This window comes from Maylandia zebra, linkage group LG17, assembly GCF_041146795.1.
Source record: "Maylandia zebra isolate NMK-2024a linkage group LG17, Mzebra_GT3a, whole genome shotgun sequence".
Taxonomy (NCBI): Eukaryota; Metazoa; Chordata; class Actinopteri; order Cichliformes; family Cichlidae; genus Maylandia; species Maylandia zebra.
Window position 1 is genome coordinate 6872289 of NC_135183.1, and position 24128 is coordinate 6896416.

General features: G+C 39.3%; 1 protein-coding gene across 5 annotated transcripts in view; it reads right to left on the reverse strand.

Moving 5' to 3' along the window:
- Positions 1 to 24128, reverse strand: part of lrp8 (low density lipoprotein receptor-related protein 8, apolipoprotein e receptor) — a 173314-nt gene that overhangs the window by 77437 nt on the left and 71749 nt on the right. For all 5 annotated transcript variants that reach the window (XM_076875959.1, XM_076875958.1, XM_076875957.1 and 2 more), the window contains exon 3: positions 12247 to 12369. In XM_076875959.1, the coding sequence (XP_076732074.1) occupies positions 12247 to 12369 (123 nt within the window). The remainder of the gene's footprint in view (positions 1 to 12246; positions 12370 to 24128) is intronic.

A 24128-nucleotide genomic window follows, 5' to 3' on the forward strand; every position in this document is an offset into this window, starting at 1 on the left:
TTTTTCTCCCCCCTTTCGCATCATACAGAAATTTAGTAAATATACAGAATTTGTCCTGCATATTTACTCACATTTGTGCAAATTTGACAGACAAGATCAGCAAAAGAATTGAAGGATTCAAATGACATGTAAATCTTACTTCAGGTTCAGTGACAGTTAGCTTTGTTCGTGGTGTTGGATTAGCCTACAAAGCACTGCATTACTCACAGAAGAAAATCATGCTTTATCGGGCACGAATAGCTCACATGGATTATTTTGTAGACAGATTAAGTGTGCCTAGGCATGTACAACAGGCAGAATTACTACATGTACGAGTTAAAAAGGGGTTGCATGTGCTCTAAATATATGGACTGTTACATATATTTGTTAATGCATGACTGAGTACATCTTTGGTTACCTTTATATATCTTTCCATGTATGTGTGAATGCTTGAGCATGAAGAACACTGCACATTGAGAACTGGAGCATAATATTTCATGGCAATGGGGAATTGTATTTGGCAAAAATGACAATGGAAAGACAACGGAGCTCGATTTAGAAATCAAACAAGAGCGTCACGTTAGAATTTTTACTAAGGTCATCTAATTTCACAATTTAACGTCCTTAACTAAGTGAGACCATAAACTGGAGATTTTAGCATAGGAGTACACAGGAATTGACCCGTATTTTGAAGCTTTACATGAGCGTATACGCCATTGCCATCTGGGTTACCAAAAAATAGATGCGATGGGGAGTAATGAGTATGACTATGTTTCATTCCATAATTATATAATCCCCTATTTTCAGACATAGTATGGTCAAGATTTACAAAATACTTATTTTTTTCTTTTTTGGCCCCAAATCAAAGACCGAGGCCATAAACAGCAGAAAAGTGCTTACAGAGTTCAAGAAATAAAGTTATTTTCCGGACGTCTCTTTGTAACGACAGCTATTGCCATTTTGTGGTCTTTGGATAGAAACCAAGTTAAAGGCACTTCAATATTGGCTTCATTTTTCTAACCTGTAAGCTACAACCATGTTTTATACAGTCTATGATTTCATGCAAGTTTCAAGCGGTGTTCCGGGGTACTGCTAGTAGCTAGTAACAATTAAACGTTAAATGTTTGGATGGATCCAACATAACAGATGTCTCCTTTCACAAATTTTGTTTACCTATCAACTCAAGTTTGGTTGAGTTGGTTGACCCTTTGGTGCGGAATGTAAATGACGTAGAGTTTGGAAGCAGTGGGAAAAGCCAGCCCAGCTAAGTATGTATCGCCAACTCCACCGGCCATTGTCCTTCAGATGTGAAATCCAATTTAGGGAAAGGGCGTATGCAGTTAATATCAGATTACATTGTAAATGAAGGTTAGTGTTGATTAGTGCCTTTCATTGGAACGTTGATCTCCAATTATTGCAGCCCTGATGTAAGGAGTGGAGGGAGAATGTTGGAGAGAGAAAGATCAAAGTCAAGGGAAAGAAGAGGGGGAAAAAAAACTGATCAGAGAGAGCAGGTGCAGAGAAAGGAGAAAGAAGCGGGATTCCAATAATACAGGAAAACAAGGGGGGCTGGGAGGTCATGCAGTGAGAACAACAAAACAAAACTGTGAACCTATGACAATAACAAAACAGTAGGGGTGCAACCATACTCGTATTGATATTTAACGTTCGATACAGTGCTTTCGGTTTGGTACGCATATGTATCAAACAATACAAAATTTTTAATTTATTTTATCAACTTTTCTTCTGACGATGCTGTCTGTGTTGAGCACTCAGTGGATCTGCGTTCGACTACTCCGCCTAGGCTGCACTGTCGAGTGCAGATCCACTGAGCGCAGCGCAAGCTAGCAAGACAGAAGCTAAGCTCGTTGCAACATGGCAACTGCCTCAACGCTACCAAACTGAGCCTCCCCCACCCTCATTCAGATCTGGCGTTTGGAACTATTTTGGTTTTCATGTGACGTATGACCCTGATGGTAAGCGCGTCATGGACAAAAGTAAAACAGTATGTCCGATGTGCCACGCAACGCTCAATTGATGGGAACTAGTGCGTTAACGCAGTTAGCTTGTTAACGTGTTGACGCCATCCAGCCCCACGCATGGGGCGATCCGCGGTAACTCGTTAACGGAGATTTGCGGCATTATGGTGTTAAAGTCATTTTAATGAGAGTGGGAACACAACGAATATGACTGCACATTTACGCCGACATCATCCTAGTGCAAAGACAAGTGGAAGCAGACAAAAACAATCGTTGCACACCTATAAAACAGCCACAAGTCCAAAGTAAGATCTGAAAAGCCTATGGGGATAGATAACCAACAGCGGCCCCCGCCATGAGGATGCGAACCAGTGTCACTGCAGCTATATACAACCATGGCAACAAAGTTTCTCTAGATGTGAATTTTTGAGCTGTGTGTTTGAAAGCATGTAACAGTGAGTGACAACATGCCTAATAGAATTCAAAAGTCTTGCACTCAGTTCTGTGCAAACCTCTTAAATTCCCAGCCGAACTATTTAATTTTTTTCTGCAAATGAAAATGTGAATAAGGGCGGGTAGATTTCTCCTGCGGGTTTAGCTCACATGTATTTCTCGTAGGTGACGCTGAAAGTTTCCACTGAAAATTGCTCTCTCTCCCTCGTGCTCCCTCTCTCTATTTTTCCCCTAACTCTATCCGGTGTGAAGGAGCAGGAGAACACGGTTGTTAAATGTGGAACCATTAGCACAGTCTAGACCTATGTGTCTGGCAGTGCCATGGGGGGAAGAAATACAGCGCAACACCAGCGCTTTCATAGGAAATTGCCACTTTCTTCCAACGGGGCCCTCTAAATTGTTGTTTAGTAGACGACGCATTGGGAATTAAAAATATTGCCAGTGGCTAGTGCCACATCTCTCAGCTGATGACAGAATGCAGGAAAGGGAGGTACACAAAAAGGAAGGCAAACGAGGGAAAAAAGGCAGTCAGGACTCTATTGAGGGATGCAGAGCGTCGCGCTGAACTTGATGGGGAAACTGAGCTCATTTCCTCCGAGGCACTTTATTGAAATGCAAGGGCAATGCACAAAAACAGATCTATAAAGAGAAACAAAGGCAGGTAAAATTACTTCTAAAGACTTCTCTGTGGAATTTTGAAAGAAAAATATTTCTGGCTCTGTGAAACTGCCTCTCGCACGCGCCCACACACACACACACGCACACACTCTAAATCTAGGCAATGGAAAACGGTTTCGGTCGAATTATAAATGTAACCAATTTTTGTGGTCTTAAAAACAAGAGAAATAAATAAATAATTTCCTGGATAATTAATTTGAGTCACAACGAGAAAATGGAACCCCACGGAGAATGTTTGAAAACGACAGCTCTGCGGGTATCATCCCCAAAGAACATCTGCATGAATCACACTTTATTACTGTAATTATCAAATGCAAAAAAAGGCAAGCTTTATATCCAGTCGCGCTTCTGCCATTTCGGCAAATTGTTATGTCCACACGCTCACGTTATACTGTTACCACACAGCTATTTAAGTCACAAAACACCAGTTAAGTTATGCTGTATCAGCTTTAAGATTACTTGTGTTATGCATGCTTTGGTCATGGAGACGGCAGCTTCTCTTTATTTGCTGTTCTTCTTCTAGCTCCTATCACTAATTTTTCCACTGTAGACATTTTTGACAAATCAAAATTAGATGCATTTAAATATCTATATGAAACTCATCTTTAAAAAAAAAAAATCACTATTATCACTTCCTACATGCAAACCTATCATGAACTCCTCTGTATACCAAAGTATTCAAGAGTCAAATGTGAGGCCACCTCCCTGAAATCCTAAAGACTGGCCACAAATTGGGTCATGCAACAGCACAATAATCTCAAACACAGCAGCCAATCTATAACAGAATGGCTGAAAAAAGAAAACAATCAAGGTGTTGCAATGGTCCGAAGTCCAAACCTCAACCCAGCTGGAATGCTGTGGAAAGATCTCAGAGCTCTGCGTAAACGAATTCCCGCAAACCTCAATGAATTAAGCAACGCTTTAAAGCACGTGAACAATGTAAAGACTGATTCTAAATGTAAAATCAGGTGGTTCTAGAAGCTACTGAATCAATGGGTGTGCTTGATTTCTCACAGAACTGCATAGAGTCCCTCTTTCATAAACCCCGCCCCATGGAATAAGTCAGCTTAAAGCCCTTTTCCACTAGTACCTACCTAGATTGGCTTGACATGACTCGACTCGGATCACCTAATGTGTGTGGGGTCATTATAGCAACACGGTTGAACGTCCTGTGACGTCATTGGTATGCAACATATATACATCACAACAAAGGAGGACGTCGAGGCGATGGTATACCAGCTGCTCGGCAACGAAGAACATGGCTGGATAAAAACAGCACCGTGTGTCCCGAGTCTGACCAAAAGCCACAGACCAAGTTAAAAAAAAAAAAAAATGGCGGTTTTCATTTTTCGTGAAGGAGCTCTCCTCCGATTGCTTGGAACCACGGCCAAGTAGGTACCTAGTACCAGGTACTACAACCTAATGGAAAACCCTAAAAGCGTTGTCATACCGTCCCGAGCCGACCTGAGTAGGTACCAGTGGAAAAACGCTATTACTGTATAGACATGACATGGGGAGTGCTCAATTTTGTAAGCTCATCCTTGGGTTATGCATATATCCTCCTGAGAAGCAGCCGATTCAATGATATCCTCTTTAAGTGATATTTGTTTTTTGTCTATATCTTGTGACTTATTTGAGCTACCCTACTAAGTCCTGACGAACTAAATAAAGGACATCCTGGGCTTTCCACTGATATCTCATGTGTTTAGATAGCCTTTCTACAAAAAAAAAAGATTCTTTTTTGCTTGGTTCTTTGGAGGATGAATCTCATTTTTACTGATAAATGTGTTATTCAGACCTGAAGTGTGGTACAATAGAGTCACAAAACTCATGTTAGTCTTCTGTGGTTACATAATGGTGGGTTGTAGATTCAATCACAATAAACACAGCGATAGGCAAAAAGAAAGTGGTGAACTTTGGTGGCATTTAATTTTTTGCATGTTGCAGTCTGTGAATGACATTGAGCTCATAGCAACTAAAAGAACATGCAGCAAGACACTAGACTTCATCGTCTCTGAAGTAGCTAGGTGACCTAACATTCACTCATATATTTCCAGTGTTCATAACCATATAACAGCTTTTGATTTTCTTTTGCACAGTTCTTAAATTTGCATGTTGTTAGTGTGTCCTTTAATGACAGGTCACTTGCTTTCTCCCAGACTGAAAGAACAAGGAAGGCAGACAGGTAGAGAGAGTTGGATAAAAGAGAGGGAGAGGCCACCTGGGAAATTATGGCAGGTGCTGCCGCCGCCTCAAGCATGAAAGTGAAGCTGTCCGACAGTGCAACTGACTGGATCCTTCCCTTCCACGTTCCAAAATAATTAACTCGCACAACCGCCTGCCTCCTCGCTATAATACGCTAACCTGCCTATTGTCTCAGCACACAGAGACAAGGCAAAGCCTACCTCATGACACAGAAGGAGGTGAAACTGATGACAGAGAGGACAGAGACGATGACCGAATAGGAGAAGCTGGCAATTAGGGCAATGCTGTATAGTTAAACATTAGATGACACTTATTGTATTTTCACCTGAGACATTGTGAGTGTCAGTTTTGAATTCAAAATTCTCAATGTCTTCATCTTGACTTAATATCACTGAGATATTATGATCAGCTCTTCATCGTGACCGATAAAGACTCTAAACTTCCTCTTTAATATAAAAGCATTGCAACTTTAGCCAACTAAATATCTATTAGAGTAAGAAAAATAGCACCCGTCCTCCATCTGCCTTGCCCGACAATTTCAATATTTTTTGCTAAAGTTGTTTCCTCAGACGTGCCATAATTACCAGGTCAAAAAAAAAAAAAAAAAAAAAAAAAAAGAATCTGAAGAGTGGCGACTGGATATAAGCGCTATAAATCATCGCTACTAGAAATTGGGAAAGACGTCCTGCTGTGATGAGAGACTCTGCTTTGACAGTTTGTGTCTTTAGATGTATGAGTTTCATCAGATGGAATGAAATCATGGCACTTTTAAAGCCCGGTGGGGTTGGGTAAGTTGATAAAAAAATGATCTAATGAGATTATAAATATAAAAAAAGGACTAAACAGAGACACAGTTTTCAAAGTGTGACCCTATATTCATGGCCTTTAATGACACATTGGAACTCAATATTGTAATCTTGTAATATTAAAAGAAGAATTTTAGGGAAAATATCCCGAGTTCAAGGCCCTGGAATGGAGTTGTATTTGAAGCAAAGAAACAAATGCTGCCAAATCCTTTATAGTTTCTTCTGAGTAAATTAAGGAATAATTGCTTTCTTATCATATCAAAGAGCTAAAGGGAATAATAAGACTGTTGCTTTCTCGGTTTTATCCCGCTGTGTTTATCCTATCCTATCATGAATGATGATTTGAGATGACTCGACTTATAAAGTTATCACAATTCTCGTTTCTGTTTGTCTAATTTTCTCTCATTATGCTTCACAATAAGAGGCTTTTCAGAACACTCTTTATCATCATGCCTCCAAGTGTGAAAAATGCCTGAGTAGACTTAGACTACTTCTACTGATAATAAGTCTTTTGTACTATGAATATAAAATATCCTCCACAACTTCCAAAACACTTTTTATACAAAGTTTTCAAGCATCACTTGGACTGACGGGGCCACTGGAAAGGTTAGACGTTGCTCCATATGCAGTTAAATAAGGGGTGCAGAGTGTCTCGTGTTTGGTAACTTATCTACATGGGGACACTTAAACGGTGAGGAGTCCTCACTTTCATCCCAGAACTATAGATATGCACCAGCAGAGACAGAATGCACATACAGATGGGGTTTTAAATAATACTTGAGAGACACTACACAGCTCCTTTAATCAGCCCTGATTGTCAAACTGCAGGATCTTGTTGATGCCACTCAGTAAATGGATGCTGTAATGTCTAGACCCCAGAAATTCAGGGCTTTGATGTCTAGTAAATGGACTGGGTTCCCAGTAGCATGGAACATTATGAAAATTTAAAAGAGAGGTCATCTGTCTGGTCATTTTCACATGACTGTAGTGCATAATGAGTCTATTTTTCTAAACTGGTAACTGCAGTTGATGCAGGAACCCTAACATGGTGCCAAAATGCAATAAAGATGCTTAAGGTATTTATCTAGTATTTCAAGGCTAATTACCTCAAGAGTTTTTCTGTTATACTTACATCAGACTCATAATAATAATATTAATAATAATAATTGAGTAAAACAACTTAAAATAAAACTATTAAAACAGAAAATCATTACTTTTATTTTATTGCCTTCATGTGTTATTCTACATCTGTTCTGCTTGATTTCTTCCTCACCACCAGCTGGTTGCAGCAGGTGACTGTCCTTCCCTGAGCCTGTTTCTGCAGGAGGTTCCATCCTGTTAAAAGGGAGTTTTTCCTTCTTTTAGTTTGTGCCTTGTGAGCAAAATATAATATGAACATATTTAAGAAATTAAATTAAAAACACTTTTTACTAAACTTTATGTTTCAGTATGTAGGATGATCATCGAGAATCATGTAAATCAACTGGTATTGGTACTACTTGATTTCTGGTATTGTGACCTCCTTCATTTCTTGTGTGGACTACAAAGTGCAGCAACGTTTGCAGCAAAAATGCATGTAAAACTAATTTATATTTAGAAATGTATTTAAACATGGTTCTTAAACACTGAAGTATTTAGCTTAGTTTGTTACACCAATTTGCATAACTAATTATTAAAAAGGTGTTTTTGTTAAAGTGCCACTTTGATTAAACTTTTCAAGCGCTTTAAGTGGAAAGCAACTGATTCAAATATATATGTTGTAGTTTGATGTTTGATGTTACTTTAAATAAATGTTGCTGTTGAGCAATGTGAATTTATGACACTTCAATCACAATTTATGATGCAGCTATTAAACAAAAATGGTTAGCACGGTCTCTGTTTGAATTTGCTTGGACCTGGCGTGTCCTCCGTATGCCTGTGTAGGTTTTCTCTGGTTTCTCTGGAGAAAACGTTCAGTGCAGAACACTGTGCACACTCTTTCATGCATCAACCAGCACTCGTCTGATTGAACATTTTCTCCAGAATCCCCTCCAGGCCCAGGTTCATTTTCAGACGTATAATTACAGACAGCTACAGAGAGGCCTGCCTGTGTGTGTGTGTGTGTGTGTGTGTGTGTGTGTGTGTGTGTGTGTGTGTGTGTGTGTGTGTGTGTGTGTGTGTGTGTGTGTGTGCGCGCGCGAGAGTGTGCGTGTGTGGAGAGAGAGTGTGAGAGTGTGCGTGTGTGGTTTCAGAGGCGTCATCGGAGGTCCATAGTTAATCAGCAGGCGACCTGAAGTCTCGGGGATCAGCTCATCGATTCCCTCCTGGGGCAATCAATTCTATCAAAGGCATTACTTAAACTGAACTCAGATCAGAAAGTGGGAGACAAACTGCCCAGAAGAAATCACAAGGACAAAGTAAAGAATGTGACACAAGGCGGTAGAAGGCTGTAAGAAAGGGGGGTATATTCAGTCTATACTTTAGGACAAAGACAAGTGTTCTGAGTGAGAGACAGAAAAAAAAGGAAGATCTTAGTGAAGGAAGATCTTGTTTCTATAGACTGTATCACTCAATTAATGGTAGATCTTTTCGAGATTTTTTTAATTGTCATATTAAATGCTTTTCTCCAAGACTATCTTCAAAACAGTACGTGAAGTAGATTCATGTATGAAATAGAGTAGGGCGATATGACCAAAAATATTTATCACGATATACATTTGAAAATTTGCGATAACGATATAACTGACGATATAATTGACACTAGACAAAATACTTTACAACTCCACAACTTTATTGGTGCAAAAAACCCCAAAACAGCTGCTTGTTTAAATGAAAATACGTTGATGTTTTTTATGTGCATTAAAGTTATATAAAAATTTAACAGTGCAAATGCAAATTCCTTGCTGACAGTTTAACCAAAAAGCATTTCCAGTGGGAATTGGCCGACATATCCTCAGCATAACCATGTATAATATCCACAAAACTTAAAAAGAGGTTATACACACACAATACGGTAATATTATGTTGAAGCACAGTACGCATCACTCCGCGAGGCTCTTGCCTACAACAGCCGTGATGCTCCAACAATCCATCAAGCGGTGCGGCTTTGTAGCTTAACAAAGTCGTACTAAAACATTTGACAGATTTTCCAGCGCCGTGTACGACATAAAATCGTTTCCAGGTCAGTAAACGCAACCAGAATTCATACATAAGGCACACGGGATTATAAGGGGCACTGGCGATTTTCAGAAAAATCAAAGGATTGATTTTAAGTGTGCCGTATTTTCCAAAAAACACAGTAATAACGACGGCCTGCTAGCATGTGCTACCAAAAATAGTGCTTTGTTGTGTATCTAACGGAAGAAAGCTAAACCAGTTCCACACCACTGAAGTTGCAGCATTTTTACAAACCAATTCTGGTTCATCCGTTTTATTTAATGATCTGCTTTCGCCGCCATGTGTATGAAAACAAAGGCACTGCGCATGCGCGTTTTACCCATATTCTATCGCGATATTTCCTTTTTCTATCGTTGCCCAACATTAAACCGGTATTACCGTGAACGGTATGATATGGCCCAGCCCTAGTATGAAATATGGTTGCTTGTGTAGTCAAGCACTAAAAGAAAACTAGATTAGTCAGAAACACACATTAACGTTTCCAGAAAAATGTTAATACTATTCTGATGTTTGCAAGAAAGCGTATACAGCAAACTTAGACGTTCTATTACTTGCACATAAACTCATCTGGACACACACAGCCATGAGGATCAATGGCTGGGAAAGTTACAGAAGCTCTGACAGTGTCTGACCTTGATTGGATGTAATGAGACTTAACCACAAGTCCACTAATCTGATGAAATGACCTACCGATTCACCTCGTGATGAATACTAAATAAGAGCATCGACGCTAGTTTTATTCACATGCTTATGCCAGTGCGTGCACTTGGATCACTCATAGGCACGTGCATGAATGCACGCACCCACACACATGTCCTTGGCCTATCCCAATCATACTTATTACTTTAAGGATCTTCAAAGAGTCCTTTGATCACCTCTTTGAAAATCATCTTTTAAAAAAAACTGCAAATAGGTGTTAGCCTTTTTGAAAAAGAAGGAAGTGGGAAGTCAAGGCACCACTAGCTAAGATGAATTTCTGTAAAATGCCAGTGATCGCTACTAATAAACAGATAATTCATCTACGTCAAAACTGAAAGCCATCATGCTTTCATGTTGACTACACCCCTTATGCTCTTTTCTTCCAAAACTATCTTAGAGCACGCTTACTATAATAATTTGATACAAATATTTCTCAAGTTTATTTTTTCCCCCACAGATTTATTGAAAGTTACTGACAACTCCAAGACTCAATCTTTGAGGACTCCTGGTCTGTGTTATAAACAACAAATTTCCCACACGTGGGACTAATAAAGGTTATCTTATCTTAAACAGCTTGAACATGTAGTTAACAAACAAGAAAAAGAAAAGTATTCATAAAGTTTAAAGCTATATATAGTAAAAGCCTCTTATATCAAAGAAGTACTTTAACGTCTACCAATTTTACCACAGGCCATTAGCCTCCCATCCAAAAACAAAAAGTAAAGTCTTTAAACACTTGAGCTTCAGTGAGCTTCTGTTTCCACCACACTAACACATACACTATGTAAAGTACTGTGGCTTGTTGGAGGTTGCTGAAGTAACTCTCTTTTTAGGTGTGAAATTGAAGCACACTGTGTTGTTCTCAGACATGCCCGGATTAGTGTTGTTGTTCCGGACAATATGATTTGGCACAAGCATTCCCACTACTATCTTGACGACATCTAGCTTTAGATATACTGAGCCCAGCCCCAGTACTCATGAAGCTCCCTAAGTTTTGGAATCAATGTTTTCAGACATTTACTCTCAGGATTTTTCCTACCATGCTTTTCCCTTCTAGTCAAATTTCCATTGATATGTTTCAATACAGCACTTTGTGAACAACCAGCCTTTCTGGAATTAACTTCTATGGTTTACCCCACACGTCATTTGAACAAGTTTCAAGTTAACGGTCTTGTCCATGATTGAGGTCACATGTACTGAACTAAACTGAGTGATACTCTGTATTTACGTTGTATGAATAGCTGTTTATGCAAACCCAAATTAGATCATTTGAGACACTTGATTACTGATTTTCAGGAATCTGTTATTTTGGCTATATTGATATATATGATGAATATGATGAATGGAGAACTGATGATAGTTTACATTTTTTAATTCAAAGAAACGTATTACTTTTTTAAAAATTGACAATATTCAAACTTTTGAGATGTACTAATTTGTGCAGAGGAACATTTCTCATTATGTTTATTATTATGTGTATTATAAGCATGTTTTGCAACATTATGGCATCACTAATTTGAAGTGAGAAACAAAAATGTTGACATGGACAGCTTATGGTTAACAGTTAAAAAACCTTTGAAATAATATAACATGTATTAAGGAGAGAAGTACAGAATAATGTATTTCATTGTTTATGAGCTGCTGCATTTCCAGAACAGACTCAAATTCAACTGCAGTCATTTTAATAATTACAGGAACACTAATAAAACCTTACATTACATTTGTCTGTGTAAAATATAACTACATTAGCTGCAATGCACCGTAACTATCAGACAGCTTTACAGTTTCCATTAGGGTTAAAGTGATAATATGTGAACTTGGACAAGATGGGAAAAAAAAGTTTCTAAAATGCACTGCGTGACTGAATATGTAATTTAGAGAAATTTGCTCTCGTGTCATGAGCTACTTAATGAGAACGAGATGAATTTAGGGCTCAGTAATTATTTCTAATTCTCCCTTTGAGGATGCTCAGCAAACATCTTGTCCACTCTTCTGCCATCGAGGGCCTTGATCAAACCTTGTACAAAGGTTCTGAGTCTGCTGCTGAAGCAGACAACAAAAAAGCCACTAAAAGCTATTTTCTGAGGCAATGTGCGAGAAACAGAAGGTTAGCATGGCGGCGTGCAGCAAAATATGACACACTGAAAATGAGTGACCTTGGGAGTATTTTATGCTCAGGGAAGTGTGTGTGTGTGTGTGTGTGTGTGCGCGTGTGTGTGTGTGCATATGTGCTGACAAAACTGACTTTGCTCACAGTTTTGCCCAGTCAGTGTGGCTGTGCTGCTACTTACTGCAGATTGAATCGGCTTCATCTGAACCGTCTGCGCACTCTACTTCTCCGTCACAGCGCCACCTAGCAGGAAGACACTGTCCATTCTTACAGGTGAAATCTGTGGCTGCGCACGTCTTCTTCGCTGTGTAGAGAAGAGAAACATTCAACATTATCATATGGCCTCAAGAAAGCATTGTGTCTGCTGATACTCTGATAGTCATCACCACAGTGAATGATTGAACCATCCATTTTCTTAACTGCTTATCCAATTCAGGGTTGCAGGCAAGAGACAGGGTACACTCTGGACAGGTTACCAGTATAACACAGGGCTAAGAGGGAGACAACCATTCATACCTACAGCAAAGTCTGAATAAGCAGTTAACCAAACAATCAAGTCTTTGGACTGTGGGAGGAAGACCGAATATCTGCAGAGAACAAACTCTACACAGAAAGCCCCAGTCACCCGGCAGATCCGATACCACTATTAGACAATATAATTGATATTTATTTGGACATAGTCTCTTAAGCACAGCAAACAATATCTGATTAAAGCTAAAAAAAGGAAAAAAAAAACAATACTTTAGGAAAGATGTGATGTAGAAGTACGCACCAAGAAAACATGTCAAATGTTTTCACTTAACAAGTCAACAAGGTAATTAAAATTGAACTTTAGTTGAGAGCAATTCTGAGCACCAACTTGAAACCAATTTTCCAGTCCAATTTTAATTTAACCTACAGCAGGCAATGTTTCTACTTAGGCAGTCAGAGCATCAAAGGTGTGTTCAAGTGCAACTTGTATCAGAACACGAGAGGGAATGAGGGTCGTTTGATTAGGTACCCTTTGTTTGTGCGTCTTCTTTGAGGCAGACTTAGTGGGTCAGGAAAATGAGTCTGGTGATCCAATGTGAGATGGGTTTTATTTCTTTCAAATTCAAATAAATAACAGTGTTTCAGGTTGAATGAATGAGAAAAGCACCGGCAGCTTAACCAGGCCTCTTTCTGTAAGGATGTGTTGGATATACTACATGTGCTGTGGGGGTCAGAGGTTTTTCTCCATTTTTAACCACCGCATGATCCACCTTCCAGGCTAACGCTGGCTCTGTGTAGCAGTGATAGCTTACGGAGTCCAAAGGTTTTGTGCAGTCACTTTCTCCAAGCAAATGGAAAATTGAAGCACTTGGGTCTGTCACGGGAAAAGGTAAAAAAAAAAAAAAAAAAAAAAAAATCTCTCCCTGACAGTGAGAGCCAGTGAACAAGAGAAAGCACTCGCCTGGCATGTTAGCGATGCCTTGGCTCACCATGATGAAATATATTGGGGGAAGGAGGTGGAGGGGGTTGACAAATGGCAAGAAAGTGTGCGAGTGTGAACAGCACTGTGCGTTTGGTGGTGTGTAGGTCAGCGTGATTTTATTCTGACAAGTGCATTTTTTTCATATGCACCACATACCTGATCTGCTGGGAACACAGGTTAGATATGAATACTGTGTGGACATACAGTAGTCTAACTGAATCCTAGCTGACTAAAGAAAACTAGCAAAAGTTTAAAAAGAAAATGGGGGGTTAAATGCGGTAGAGCAAAAAACAAACACCAATAGCTTAGTTTAACCTTAATGGAATGAGATACAGTGGGGCAAAAAAGTATTTAGTCAGCCACCGATTGTGCAAGTTCCCCCACTTAAAATGATGACAGAGGTCAGTAATTTGCACCAGAGGTACACTTCAACTGTGAGAGACAGAATGTGAAAAAAAAATATCCATGAATCCACATGGTAGGATTTGTAAAGAATTTATTCGTAAATCAGGGTGGAAAATAAGTATTTGGTCAATAACAAAAATACAACTCAATACTTTGTAACATAACCTTTGTTGGCAATAACAGAGGTCAAACGTTTACTATAGGTCTTTACCAGGTTTGCACACACAGTAGCTGGTATTTTGGCCCATTCCTCCATGCAGATCTTCTCGAGAGCAGTGATGTTTTGGGGCTGTCGCTGAGCAACACGGACTTTCAACTCCCGCCACAGATTTTCTATGGGGTTGAGGTCTGGAGACTGGCTAGGCCACTCCAGGACTTTCAAATGCTTCTTACGGAGCCACTCCTTTGTTGCCCGGGCGGTGTGTTTTGGATCATTGTCATGTTGGAAGACCCAGCCTCGTTTCATCTTCAAAGTTCTCACTGATGGAAGGAGGTTTTGGCTCAAAATCTCACGATACATGGCCCCATTCATTCTGTCCTTAACACGGATCAGTCGTCCTGTCCCCTTGGCAGAAAAACAGCCCCATAGCATGATGTTTCCACCCCCATGCTTCACAGTAGGTATGGTGTTCTTGGGATGCAACTCAGTATTCTTCTTCCTCCAAACACGACGAGTTGAGTTTATACCAAAAAGTTCTACTTTGGTTTCATCTGACCACATGACATTCTCCCAATCCTCTGCTGTATCATCAATGTGCTCTCTGGCAAACTTCAGACGTGCCTGGACATGCACTGGCTTCAGCAGCGGAACACGTCTGGCACTGCGGGATTTGATTCCCTGCCGTTGTAGTGTGTTACTGATGGTGACCTTTGTTACTTTGGTCCCAGCTCTCTGCAGGTCATTCACCAGGTCCCCCCGTGTGGTTCTGGGATCTTTGCTCACCGTTCTCATGATCATTTTGACCCCACGGGATGAGATCTTGCGTGGAGCCCCAGATCGAGGGAGATTATCAGTGGTCTTGTATGTCTTCCATTTTCTAATGATTGCTCCCACAGTTGATTTTTTCACACCAAGCTGCTTGCCTATTGTAGATTCACTCTTCCCAGTCTGGTGCAGGTCTACAATACTTTTCCTGGTGTCCTTCGAAAGCTCTTTGGTCTTGGCCATGGCAGAGTTTGGAGTCTGACTGTTTGAGGCTGTGGACAGGTGTCTTTTATACAGATGATGAGTTCAAACAGGTGCCATTCATACAGGTAACGCGTGGGGGACAGAAAAGCTTCTTACAGAAGACGTTACAGGTCTGTGAGAGCCAGAGATTTTCCTTGTTTGAGGTGACCAAATACTTATTTTCCACCCTAATTTATGAATAAATTCTTTACAAATCCTACCATGTGAATTCATGGATTTTTTTTCACATTCTGTCTCTCACAGTTGAAGTGTACCTCTGGTGCAAATTACTGACCTCTGTCATCATTTTAAGTGGGGGAACTTGCACAATCGGTGGCTGACTAAATACTTTTTTGCCCCACTGTAAAAAGCAAATCAGGATTTTGTCAAAATTGTGAACACAACTGAGGCCACAATTTAGTTGTTTGGACACCATATTATTAGGAGAAAGGGTTTGGTGTGTGTGTGTGTGTGTGTGTGTGTGTGTGTGTGTGTGTGTGTGTGTGTGTGTGTGTGTGTGTGTGTGTGTGTGTGTGTCTATGGTATCAACAAAAGCAGAGTAACAACTGAAAGCCCAAAGGAAAGCTATAATAAAGAAGCACACACTATGGAAAAGAGCATTAGTGGGGACTAATGCATTCTAAATGTGTACGTACAATTACTTAAATGACATGATAATGTATGGCAAATTGAAGAAAAGTCAGACAACCATTTGCTCGCACGCTCACCTGTACAGCATTCATACCAAGTATAGAAAAAAGGGAGTTTAGGGACATGTTGTGCAATAGATTGAAGAAGGTGTAGGCATAGAATAAATGAAAAAGAGCATATCTCTTGGGATTCCAGACTAGTCAGAGCCAGAGACAAAAGTAAATAGAAAGAGAAAGAAGAGAGGAGAGACTATAGGGGCAGAGAAAGAAAAGACAAGAGGGATACAGGCTGTTGAGGTGGGGTCTTGTGCAATGGCATCACTCTTCACAACAGACCACATAAATCCTTTTCCTTCCAACCAGCATGTTAACATAAATACCACCTCTTCCACTTTACCCTCCTTGTTTTTGTCTTTCCCTCCATCTCCACCTACAGCCTGATAAAACACCGGCCACAGTGTATACACCAGAATATTCCTTCATCTTCACAATACATCTGTGCTCATAGCACAACACAGTCATTTTCAGCATAAGACTGCCTAATTCGGATAAAGATAAATATTGGTTCAGGTGAAAGACTTACAAGCAGGAGTTAAAGTGGGATTTGACAGATGATGAAACCCTAGGATTGGATGTAGCAGCGCAGCACAGAAAAAATAATAACTTATAAGTAAATTAGTTTTCATTAGGCTGCGATACTACTCAGATATTCATTGATCTTTGGGTTTAGCAGACTGAATTCATCAAGATATGAGTAGATGTTTCACAAGCTGTATCCCCGTGTCCTGATCCACACAAGAAGCTAGTAGAAAAGGTAGAATTCAACGAGTGAGCTTCATCACTTTAAACTGATGCCGTGATGCAACTTCAAACTGACCATGAACGCCGTGTCTGCTCTGAACCAACATAGTTGATCATTAGAAGTTTAAACTAAACAGTTTAGCTAGCACCAACTCTACCAAACTGACAGTTTGTTTCATGCAAGCTTGAATAAGACAAAATTAGTATTAATGTACTTTAATTTTAGCTTTGTAGGTTTTCACATGAACATTACGCTATTTCAGATCGACAAAACAACCCTTGTTTACAACATATAATACAAGAGTTTTTGTAAAACTTAAGTATCAGTTAACTAATTTTCTTCTTATCTTAAGTATGAAAATTAGGGCTGCCACAAACGATTATTTTGATAGTCGACTAGTCACCGATTATTTATGCGATTAGTCGACTAATCAGATCATCATCCACTGGACGTAAAACTACAGCTTATTGCACCAGCAGCATCTGCTCTTATATAACTATCATTAGCTTACAGCTTTAAGCTTTTAAGGTGCTAACTAAAAATAAAGACAAGATGATAGTTTATTAAATTTTAATGAAATTTGCAGATTGTTTCGGTGAAGTTTAATAAACTCCTTGCTATCTAAAATATAACAAGACAACGGAGTATATTCTCCAGCATCTCACACTTCTGATAATCAGCTGTCTGCTTGACGTTTATTCAGCTGTGTAAAAACTAACTTTAATCTCAGACAAACTGATTTACTCAGGAACAAATAAAATACAAAAAAAAAAAAAAGCCAAACAATAACATTTTAAGTTATCTAAGTGACTCATATATTTAACCTGAGTAGCGAAAGACGGCGGTGGGTTTGAAAACAATTTGCCGGGAGTCCGGTGTTCTCACCGCGCTAGTGACCTAGCCCCCGGCTCGCTAACGAGCTAGTGGGTAACAGACATCTCCGAAAACGTTGGAGCGCTTTTGAAAATATGTGGTGTCCTGATAAACTGAGCCGATATTTGAGGTTTACACAGCTACATTCTCGCCTGAAAATATGTTAAACGTTTATTTTGTGACCCAGAAAGAATAATAAGAGTAATATTAAAACTAACTAGCTGCCGCCATTGTTGGAAACTAAGCTGGGCCGCGCTATGAATTCTGGGACACAGCTGCTTCTTCTTCTTCTTCTTCTTCGGGGTTTAACGGCAGCTGGCATCCTTGTACATGCAGTGCTGCCATCTTCTGTTTCAGTCCGTTATTACACTCTTAAATCCTGCTACTTATTCCTGCGTCTTTTGGGATCTTACAAAGCTTCAAACGACGCGTCGACTATTAAATCAGTCGTCGACGATTTTGATAGTCGACGTAATCGTGACTAGTCGACAAATCGTGGCAGCCCTAATGAAAATGAAAATATAATTTCCCTGATGCCTTCCTTCTTGTTTTGCTGGGCAGAAATCATTTTCAATGATAGCACTCTTACACATCCCGGTTTACACTGGATACAGGTTTTTTTTTTTAAACCCCCCCCCCCCCCACAAAGAAATGTGTTTTGTAGAGAATACTGGACATTTTAATTGTTCTGGGGGAAGAAAGTCAGCAACTAATCTTCAGAAAGGGGTTGTGAAAACATAGAAACTTCAATAAAATATATCGTAACTAGACAATACCATTCATCTTGACATTTAAGGTTCTAAATAAAATTTCACACGCACAGGTCTACGGCAGAACAGTCAGAAAACTGTAACAAAATAAAAATTCAAATTAAAAACTCAGTTTTCAGCAACAGGCTCAAAAACTGACACTAAGAATAAAAAAATACCACTACACATCAAAAAGACTTTTGAATTTCACTTCTTCCATTACACACAGTAGAACTCCTTTAGTTAATGACTATGGAAGGAGCTTAATAGCTGTAAAAGCATGCATATATTATTTTAGAACCAACTAGGAAAACATCTACACATCCTCCTAAGAGTTGCTGATACACACACAAACTGCTGCTTACATTTACATTCTGATGCGCCAAGACCTGTCATATACAGATGCCATCCATATGGAACAGCCTAAACCTGCCTTATGATAAGGTTATTTTGAGAGAGTGAATAATGTGCAGTGGAAAACTACTACAGACATATTATGCAAATATACCCATGCATACCTACCAACAAACCCTCATCCTAGATGTCAAAAACCTGATTTTAGTTTACTGTCAAAAACAAAAACACACCAATAACTCACACATAATAGGATTTAATTAAAAAACTATAAATACATCAAGGATGTTCTATGTTGTATCAACATACTGCTTTTGGGAACAACTTTTTAATCCTCTGAGATCCCCCAAAAATGTATGGTGTGAAGTAAAAACCTATTAACATTGAACGGTCACACTTGAATGATCAGTATTAGGAGGCCTTACATTAATACTGTTAGAGCCCAACCAATACAGGATTTTGAAATTGTTGAGCAGTAAAGACTCCAACAACCCCTTCCCTTGTTATTTTGGTTCCCACATTTAAGAGAGCAATGGTGAATGAATGTGCAATTTCCACACTGAAGTAAGGCGGTTAGGGCAGTGATCTTATAAAGAAACTAGAGTTTCTTCATAATGACAGTAGACTAGTAAATGAATGCCAATTAATTGAGACATATTTCAGAAAACACATGTATGTTTCTTAAGACCTCTCAGGCTAACCATTTCCTTTTTTTGTGGAGAAAAAGAAAAAAGGTGTTTCTGATTTTACTGGGCTGGCCTCATCCACATTTAACCTGGGTACATGTGTCCCATAACTTAAATTACTTGGACGCCCCAATGTACATGGTACCAGAAAAACTGCTCAAGGATGCAGCTACTGCACAAGCTATGGCATTCAACTAACGGCACACTCTGGAGACCTCCATGATCAATGAGTGACTAAGCTGCCCTATCGACATTCATACAGTCTACATTCTGTCCATACAAAGCACATACAACGGATTCCTCTCCATATACTCCTGACAACATGGTTTGAGACACTATAGTTTGCCCTGAGAAAAGGTAAAGGTCAGCTCCTGCCTTGAAGTAATTCAAATAACAGACTCCATTACACACACACAAACACAAAGAGGGACAGCAGAATGTAAATTAAACATCCAGCAGCTACAACAGAGGCATAGCTGTGTCACCTCTAATAAGGACCTGTTGACTCCATCCCTGAAATGTTGATTTGCAATGGCAACAATGGCATGAAACAGACAACAGCGCTGTGGTGAGATAACTTTCCATCCTTTAATTAGAGGTAGTGACAGTTTTGAATCGGGTTTTAAGCACCCTGAATAAACTAGCTTTGGACTTCTACACTGCTTTGCCATTCGGTAGTCCTTAAAGTTAAAGCTTCAGTCTTTAAAAATGTGAAGCAATTTTCACGTTACTATTTTTTTATTGCTATAAATGAAGCTTTTTTTTTTTTTTTTTTTTTAAATTCTCCCTCATGAACACGTGCTCATGATTAGAAAGATACCAATCTCATGATAGCAGAAATTTGTAGTTGGCAACAATATCAGTAGAATTTTTTATTATCATGAATTTGTTTTGTTTTTTTATTTAAAATGATTGTGTATTTAAATTGTTAACTTGATATTTTGTTGATAGGACACAAACGAAAATATGAAGGACGGTTGCCAAGTAACCTACAAGCTATAACCTTATTACAGTACATGCTAGCATAAGCATTTGTACAACTTTAGACAAACAAATAAATTAACCTATGGGACATAGCTGGTTTTGCAGTGGCAGTGCCAGCTGTCTCAAAAAACCTGCAACTTGCATTTCACGATAAAATAAGATACTTTAGATACATTTAATTGAAACTCATTCACCTTTAATTCTTTAAAACGATCTGGATGCCGGTCTCCCTAACCCTTGTCACAATCTTCCACATCTAATTTCTGTTGTGCCGTGTACAGTTCTTCCAGCGTATTACAAGCATCGGTTCTGTTGACTTCCCTACACATTACAAATGGACCAAGCAAGCAACTGCACTATTTCCAATGGACATCTATATCATGACTATTAATCCTGCAGATTATTTTAAAGAATGATACGAAGAACTGGCTTCATTGTTTAGAGTCAGATATGTCCCTTTTTTTTTTTACGCTGATGCCTATGGTTATTTCATAAAGTTGGGATAATAATGTGTTTGAAAGTAGCAACCATCTGGATTGGCCCTGCGAGTTGCAGTAAATTAACTGATATTAGTGAATCATTAGGTATCTCCAGTACCAGGGTCAATATCGGTATAGCAGTGCACTCATGGAGGGACCTTTCTTTGGTTTTAGGGCTCAGCATCAGCCTAACATGGGTTTCTACTGGCTTAGCTACACTTTTCCTTTCCTCCAAGGCTATTTGTGTGGAGTGCACAGTATTTCATCACACATTAAGCAGCTCATTCAGAGAACCGTCGTTGGGAAAATTTTCCAGAAAGAAGTTCCTGCAGGTAATCTCTTTTGATCTCTTTTTTATGCATAAAGTCACACAACACAGTCTTTGCCCTGCACCTTGTGCCTGAGCTTTCTCCAAATCCTGCTTTTATTTAGCTGGACCTGATATTTAAGCTAGTGCTTAATTATGTGAACAAATAAATAAATAAATTACATTTGATGTTGAGACAAATTCGGTTTAAAATATCCCAGTAAGAATTTACCAAACCCACTCAGTCTGTTCTTCTAGCGAGGAAGGCCAGACTAAATACCAGGGTAACCATGTTGCATCATCAGTCATTCTATTACAGAGACTCAGCTCAAACTGTGTGCAGATAATTTGCATGTTACACAAAAGCTCATTTGAATAACTAAACCGACAAGAAATGTGTGACAGACGTAGACACAGAACTTCACCACTAAGTGTTTGAAGCAGCTTGTGCAGTCATCGCAGCAGTGTAAAAGAAAAATCCTGGGAAACGTCGAACAAAGAACGGCTGTGTAAACTGATGATTAGCCTATGAAAATTAACTCGCTTCCCCCGCAACCTGTTAGTTGGAGTTAATTTCTTGCTCACTGTATTTACTTGCCACATTATTCATTTTCTTAACTTAAAATTCTACAATAGGAAAGTTTCTGCCCGCCCCCGTTTTTTTTCCCTTTCTTTTTTTTAATCCCTGGCTGTCCCAGAGATAATCTTAAAGCACAACCTATGTACTACGCAGTAGAGTACAAACCCTCTTGTAAAAGGACAGAAGGGAGGAAAAAAAATTAGAGACAAAAGGAGCAAGAGGAGCGAGATGAAGTGTGGGAGAAAGAGGAGAGGAAATGGATGGTCCTCTACATTGTTGTGATCGGCTAAAGAGCTAAAGAACGGAGCATGTCAGGAGAGCGAGAGAGGCTCTAAATCAGTGAGCGGAGGTGAAAACCACAAACGTAAGGGAGCGCACATTACTCAAAGAAATATATGTGAGTGTGTGAGCAAGAAACAAAGACGGCAATGGAGTAAAGCAGAAAAATGTTGGTCTTTTGAGGAGATTAAAGGCCTATCAAGCTTCCCTAAGCTGCAGACAGAGATGTAGCGGCGAAAATACCAGGATAAAATGGCAACCATTTTTAAATTATCCTACTTATTAAAAACTAAAAAGGAAACTCAACTGGAAGCAACACCTTTAGGTATAACTGCAAAATTGAAGTATTGAAAAAGTATATCAATGCTAAACCACATTAACTCTAGTTTCAAACAGCAGCCACAATTTGCAGCAATCATCACCGTTACCAAAAATGCTGCGAGTGTAACACTCTAAAGCCTAAAGGCAAGGCCAATAATCTAAGGAAGTGCGCTTGCATGTGTGCATGTGTGTGTGTACATGGCCATGAGACTGATGCACGCACTACAAAGGCCAGAGATGTGAAGAGAACTCATGGACAGGCAACTCAGACAGCTGGCCAGATCAAATACGCCATATATTATGCTCCTCTCACCACATCAAATACCACCTACCAGTTGAAAGAAGCTTGTTACAATTTTTATGATCTCCCTCTCTGGACACAGGAGAGTCGGGCCTATAGGGCAAGACGTTGGCTCTGGATTTATTTATTTTTTGGGGGGGGGGGTACAAAAACAAGAGAATAAATAATGCAGAACACCAGAGGTGAGAAGAGTTGGGCAGGGTACCTGGGTGACACTTGCACTGTGTGGTATTAAGAAAGCCTCTGAAGTTGAGCGTGGTAAAGATGAAAGAGACCGCTGCAGCAGCGGACAGTTGGAGAGCATTTCCCAGTGACCTGAGGTGCATGCATGCGCTGTTATCTTCATCATATGCAACACCTAGCTGCTTCTCTGTAAAACAGGTTTATATATGTAGGTGAACATATTTTTAAAATGAAATGAAAAAAGAAAGAGGCACACCTAACTACCCAGACCTCTTATGAGATTTTAACAGATAGTTTCTATTTTACCCTGCACAACTTTTCTGATATTTACGGTAAGGTTATTTTAACCTGGGCTGCCTTTTCCTTTGTCTTTACGGTAGTCCAAGTATGTACACAGGACGCACAGTTGTTTGCATTGTAACTTTACACGTCAAATGTAGCTGAGGAAAAACAAGAAGAGGAGAAACTCAAACTACACCATTTTCAAAAGCTCTATTTTTTATTTTACTTTTTAGATTTTATTATTTAAATGTATAATAAACATTGTTGAATTACTGCTGAATTGTACTTTCTTTGTTTTATTTGACAGCCAGCTGTTGACTATATACAGACACTGATACAAATTCAAGATGTAGTGCATATTGTGTGAGGTTTTCTTTGTTTGTTTGTTTTTTTTTTAACTGGACATCATATTTTAGTTGAATACCTCTGCCGCTGCTTGTAATGTAGCCTAGAAATTACACTATAAATATATATTAGTGTCACAAGCATCATATAGGATATGTTCAAGGACCAATTCCAAAATAGGAAGCAATAATGTCAGGAAAGCTAAGGCGCATTATAGAAGAAACGCCAGTGCAGTTTCCCCTCATATTCAACTGCTTCCCGGAGGTTAATCTCTCATCGGTATTTGTCTGCATGAGCGTGTGTGCCCATGAATCTGTTTATACCTCTACTTAAGGCTGTACCTGTGTACTTATTTTAAGACAAAAGCTTGGACCGTATTCTCTCTGTTCAAAGCTTCCAGAGAAATATGAAGAGTCTTTTATGAGAATCGCTTTGCTGTGACGAGGATTAGCATTAAGAGGAGCTCATGAAGAGAGGCTGTGGTGCGGAATAATGACGCAACTTTTACTATTTAGTTTTAAGGCAGTGTGAAAGCAGAATTACCTTAGTGTGAACAAATGCACAAAGCATCGCCACAGGAAACACACTCTCACACACGCACACACTTCAAGGATCCTCTTTGTCTAGTAGCGGTCTCTTTGCTTACATTGACAAGCACAATTAAAGTTGTGTTTTTGGCATTGAGCATGTTTGCCTAACATCTTCAGCAAATATTAATGCTATCAAATTACTACTAAAGTCCGGTTTCTGTTTTTCCACCCGTTTGACATTGAGTGAAAATGTTGCATATAAACAGGTCTTTAAACTCAAGAAACCAATTATAAGAATTCTCTTACTGACTGGTTTTATGCGTCCACTTTAT